Source organism: Thamnophis sirtalis, unplaced genomic scaffold, assembly GCF_051295495.1.
Source record: "Thamnophis sirtalis isolate CommonGarterSnake01/CBP01778 unplaced genomic scaffold, rThaSir2_p1.2 scaffold_15, whole genome shotgun sequence".
NCBI classification, from domain to species: domain Eukaryota; kingdom Metazoa; phylum Chordata; class Lepidosauria; order Squamata; family Natricidae; genus Thamnophis; species Thamnophis sirtalis.
Window position 1 is genome coordinate 37,174,777 of NW_028261395.1, and position 5,447 is coordinate 37,180,223.

The window sequence follows — 5,447 nt, forward strand, 5'->3', positions numbered from 1 at the left end:
CTTTCATTAATTTAAATCGATTCCGTTTTTCATCCCACCTTCATCATGTCGCTGGCTGCGGATAATAGGGACTGTAATCCAGCGCCGCTGGAGGGAGTGACCGGACCACAAAGCTCCGTAATAAAAAGCCGGACCATGCTTTTAAAGCGGGGGGGGGGGGGAACACTCCCAAAAAACGCGAAATGGGGCGAGGTCCCTTTAAGAGCAAAAATCGGCGAAGATCCTGGTAACGCTAGTTGCCGGGTGACGAAAGCGGAGCGTGGCCAATCAGGAGGCGTTCGGAAGCTTGGCTTTGCTACATAGTAAGCAACGGACGCGGGAGTGAATGAGTGCGTAAAACAGCGTCCTTTTGTTTTTTTGGGGGGGGGAAGTCAGAAGAGTGGGGGGGCTGACGAGCCAGGGCTACCTTCCCTCCCCAGGCTGGGTCCGATGGGAGTTGTAGTGCATCGCCTCCGCTGAAGATTTAAGAAAACTGAAATAGGGGAGGGGGTGTCTCTTTCCCCCTCTATGGGTTGGGGGCTAAGTAGATCCGCAGGCTCAATTTTGGGGGAGTTAGTGCGGGATGCCCCTTAAGCAGATTTGGGGATGGGGGCTGATCTTGAGTCGCTGACCAGATAAAACCTATCAGCGATCCAATCAATCGGGGCTTAAACCCCCACCCCAAATTCTTGCATGGGACTCTTGAGTCAATAAGATCTGACACCCAGCTTGACTTTTGTCTGACCTGTGGGAGGGCGATGATAAAGACTACCTCTGGGCGCGTGCAGAGTTCCCCACCGCCTCTCTAGAGCCAGGCGGGCTTTAGAAATCATCCCTGCCTCCAAATTGACCAAAATCAGGATTATATATTCAGATATTTAACTCCCCAGCTCTCAAAAGGGAAGTTACTCTGCTCCAGCAGCACAGCCTTCCGTGTTCCTTGCCGGACTCTGGAGGCCCAGAGATGGATCTTCAGCAGCTCCGCCATTTGAACCAAGACCTCCTGCAAAAGTTGAAAGCCAACCAAGAAGAGTTCAGGAAACGCCTCCCCTTCATGCTGGCTTCCTCGACGGGGACCCCTGAGCTCAAACGGATGCCCAGTTCCAGGAACGAGGTAGGTGGATAACCTGTTCAAGATGGACAAATCTACATCTAAAGGTCCAGTTTTGATCCAAAGGTATAGGTAGTCCTCAACTTACGATTTTGCGGCCCGCCAGCGGCCAGGAGAGGTGGCAGGAGATTTGGACAGTGAGGAGGTTGGGCAGGAACATGGAGTCTGGGGAAGGCTCTGATGAGGACTCTGCGTCGGAGGCAGAGATGGGGCCAGGGCCGTCCGACAGTTATCTGCCTTCGGAGTCAGACATCAGTGGGGCAGAAGAACAGCAGGAGCCTGTTCCCAGTGTGCGCATGTGCAGAGCTGCCAGAAGAGAACAGCTAAGGAACAAGGCCCAACTCGGGAGTAAAGGCACAGGTGGATGGTGAATGGCCCCTCCCAGAGGAGCGAAAGGGGAGTGGAGTTTGCAGGAGACAATTAGTTCGCTTAATTAGTGTGAAGATTTGTTCGTGACTCTCAAGAGACTCCTTACCAAGTATTTTCTTGTGTTTGGAAGGTATCGGCCTGGCAGCTCTCCAAGCCTGATAAGGTCTGTCCTTGTAAATTCACCCTTCAAAGACTGTTTGCCGGGACTTTGCTGGATGCGAATGAGAGGATTTCACATTAGCTTAATAGAAAAGGGGTTTTTGTCTCGGGACAAGGAGCCTGCTTCGTAATTTTGCAAAGCCTGGGTCAGAACGCCATTTGACAACCTCTCTCGCCACAGTTGTTAAGTGAATCACTGCAGTTGATAAGTGAGTCACCCACTTGTGAAGCGAAACTGGCTTTTCCTATGGACCTCGCTTGTGAGAACGTCACTAAAGGGATCATGTGACACACACACACACACCCCAGATATTGCAACCATCATAAATATGAACCAATGGCCAAACATCTGAATTTTGATCACCTGATCATGGGGATGCTGTGAACGTTGTAACTTTGAATGGTCACTAAATGAACTCTTGTAATTTGAGGACTACTGGAACTCTCTATAGGAATTTAAAATCCAATTCTGCTGGGTGGTTTGGAGACCCACGCTTCACGCCGGAGCTGGTTGATGAAATAAAATCTAATCCCACCTTCCCCCTCGCCTCTTCTACCCCACCCACCACTCACCCTCATTTATCCACCTCCTTCCTTCACCATCTTGTGTTAATAATTTTCTGTTATCTGCCTTTGTTATAGCAATAGACCTTAGACTTATATACCGCTTTGCAGCCTTCTCTAAGCGGTTTTACAGAGTTGGCCTATTGCCCTCAACAATTTCTCGGTGGCTCCTTTGGCCATCCTGGAGCATGCAATTCCTACTTTTTCCCCCTGATTATCTCTTTTATTCATTAAACATGAAACTTAGAACATAGTAGTCGTTTCGAAGTTGGCAGCCTGTCAGGGTTCCCCAATAGCATCCAAAAGTAAATCAGAGTTCAAGGCAAAGGATTGCTCAAAGTTCCAATTTATTAAGAGAGCCATGTTGGCACATCTGGGAAAACCCAAATCTGAAGGCTTCCTGGTTTTCCCCACTCAGTTGAAAGTTCAACATCCTGCCCCCCCCCACACACACCCACAAGACCATCACATGGTCCAATCTCCCACTGCCACTCTGGCAGCTTCCACCCGTCCAGTTCCGGTCAGGTGCAGAGGTGCAGAGACAAAGGATGAACTTGGCTTTCTAGAAAGAATGCTGTTATGGCTACATATCATCTAACTCCGTACCATTCCCACAATAGAAAAGACATAGTAGAAGAACAGAAAGTGCGGTGGGCCTGAGATCCGAAAGAAAACTGCAGGCCTGACACAGTTCCTGATTGAGTCTCCAGATTGCATGTGCCACGCCTTGCTAATTTTGCTGCGTGATACGCCAGGCAAAATAACCTTCTATCGCTGTCTTCCCTTCCAGATCCAACCACCATTTTGTCCGGACATGGAAGGGGCCATCCTGAACATTTCAGAGACGCGGAATTCCCCACTGAATCTTGACTCTCTGCAGTGTGGGAGACGGAAAGGGGGGTGCCCCCCTAGCTCGGTGCCGCCCAGTTCCCCCTGCATGGTCATCGTGCCACTGGGCGAGGCTGGGAGCGGAAATGGGGAAGCGGCCCAGGGGGATGCCCCCCAAAAGCCTCTCCCTGCTGCTTGCTCCGAGGCAAAGGAGAGAATGTGGGCCCGAGAGGAGCTGACCCAAAGCCAAACGGAAGAGGAAAGGAGGCAGGGGGCTTCGGCTTGGATGCCGCAGACCCCTAAGTCCATTCTGCTTACACCGGGGGACAAGCATGGCAGGACGAGGAAGAAGGTGGGTGTTGAAAAAGAATCTGCTCGGCGGGCAGTCTTGATCTCTGGCAGCTGCAGAACGTCTGGAAAGCTGGCAGGGTGGGTGATACTGATTTAAGACAGGGAGACTAGTGGTTTGAGCCATGAGGACTAGAATCTTACTTTTAAAAGGAGGTGAAACTCCGCTGGTTTTCAGGCAAGAGGTGATAGATAATATATCTTTGTTCCAAGTAACGCCCCCAATGAAAGAAGACTCCAAGGCTTCCTCAAAGTTCCATTTTATTACAGATGTCTTATTGGCACATCTGGGAAAACCCAAATCTGAAAGCTTCCAGGTTTTCCCCACCCAAAAGAAAACCCAAGTCCCTGCCCAGCGCCCACATGGCCCAATCAGGCCCCATCCCAACTGGAGATGCCTCCCAGTCACGTTACTCCAGGTGCCAGGCAAGCTGTCCTTGACTCTCTGAGAAAAGAATGTTATTTTGACTATATATCTCCCATACTCCATATAATCCCCCCCTCCCAATGCAAAAGATGGCGTCCAGATCTGACATAATGTTGGGCATATCAGGGGCACTATTTGGTCATTGGTACCAAGGAGGCACCGTTGTTTTTTTTTTCAAAAGGAAGCCGGGCACGTCACGTTCGTCTCCGACACGGAGGAGCATTTGATCCCAGCGGACAGCATGTCGGCGCAGCCTTTCCTGGGCTACGACTGGATCGCAGGTGGGAAGAAGTGGTGAGCTTGCTTCCCGCAACATCTCCACGGAGCCTCCGTGCTCAGATGCAGTCTATCTGCACACTGGGGTGGGGGAGCTTTTGCAAATCCATCCAACTCCCCTTAGGAGCCTCCCTTCTATCTGTGTAGCTCTCTCTTTTTTTTAACGTAAAAACACCGCTGCATTTTTATTTTATTATCGGCAGCTGTGGCTGTCTTCCAGAGGTGTTTTACTGTAAGTCCCATCATGCTGGGCCCTTTGCCCTCTTCTGGTCCTCCTAGCCAGCACAGGACCAACGTTCTAATCAGATCTGGCAGCTTTTGTTTCTATGTGCCAAGAAAAAGGAGGCATAGACCCTCCCTGCACAGGAATAGTTTACCTGGGTATACTTTTTTCCCCCATGTTTTATTTATATTACATTCCATTTCCATCAGACAGTGTGTGATCTGGGTACAATTATTTGAACAGTCATAATCCACATATTTGTTATTATATTCGTCACAATACTGTTAATAATATCACAATATATTAGTACGACTACAATAACATCTTCATCGTCAAATTCTCTCCACATTAACATTTTCTCTTTTTACATATCTCCTCCTTTCTGAACTTCTGTTTCTATTGCCTAACCATTGATAAAATACATCCCATGTCAGAAATATTTTCTTCTTTAGACTTAATAATAAGCTTTAGTCTGTCCATTTCTGCGCATTCTAGTATTTTCTTTTTTTTTTGCATTTTTTTTTATTTTTAAACATAAAAAACAACATTAAAAAAATTCTCATCCATTACATACAGCATGTCGTTTGGTTACAAGTGTTTTTGCATCCATATTCTCAATTACATATACAATCACAGATTTTCCGTCTAATATAACTAGATACCTCGCTTTCATTGTACAACATGTATTCAATTACGATTAATATTTCTTTTTTTCCAATAAACCTAATTCCCTTACATTCTTGATTGTTTAATAACAATATACCTTTATATAATCACTTATGCCATTCTGAATATTTTTACAGTATAAAAGAATTTACCAACTGTTTATATTTATATATCACTATTTTCAATTATGTATAATCCCACCAATCATCCATCGAGTATGCTTATGTTCATTATTGTCCTTGTACATCATACATTCAAACAAAAATGTTATTCCTTCATTTTTTAACAAGGTATTCTAAATACTCACTTCATATATCTACCAATTTTTGATTACTTCCTTATTAAAATTATTTATCAACAACAGGATATCTTTATAATATACACAGGGTTATACATGATATCACCAATCCTCTATCAAATGTACATAGATTCATTATTATCTTTATCCTTCATTTAAAAACAAAACATTCTGAATTATTCAATTCATACCTATCTAT

At 46.2% G+C, this 5,447-nt stretch overlaps 1 protein-coding gene across 1 annotated transcript in view; it reads left to right on the forward strand.

Moving 5' to 3' along the window:
• Positions 1-247: 247 nt before the first annotated feature.
• Positions 248-5,447, forward strand: part of MIIP (migration and invasion inhibitory protein) — a 14,713-nt gene continuing 9,513 nt past the window's right edge. The window contains exons 1-4 of the mRNA XM_087702150.1: positions 248-329; positions 870-1,093; positions 2,973-3,362; positions 3,967-4,066. Of these exons, the coding sequence (XP_087558276.1) occupies positions 326-329; positions 870-1,093; positions 2,973-3,362; positions 3,967-4,066 (718 nt within the window). The 5' untranslated portion in view covers positions 248-325. The remainder of the gene's footprint in view (positions 330-869; positions 1,094-2,972; positions 3,363-3,966; positions 4,067-5,447) is intronic.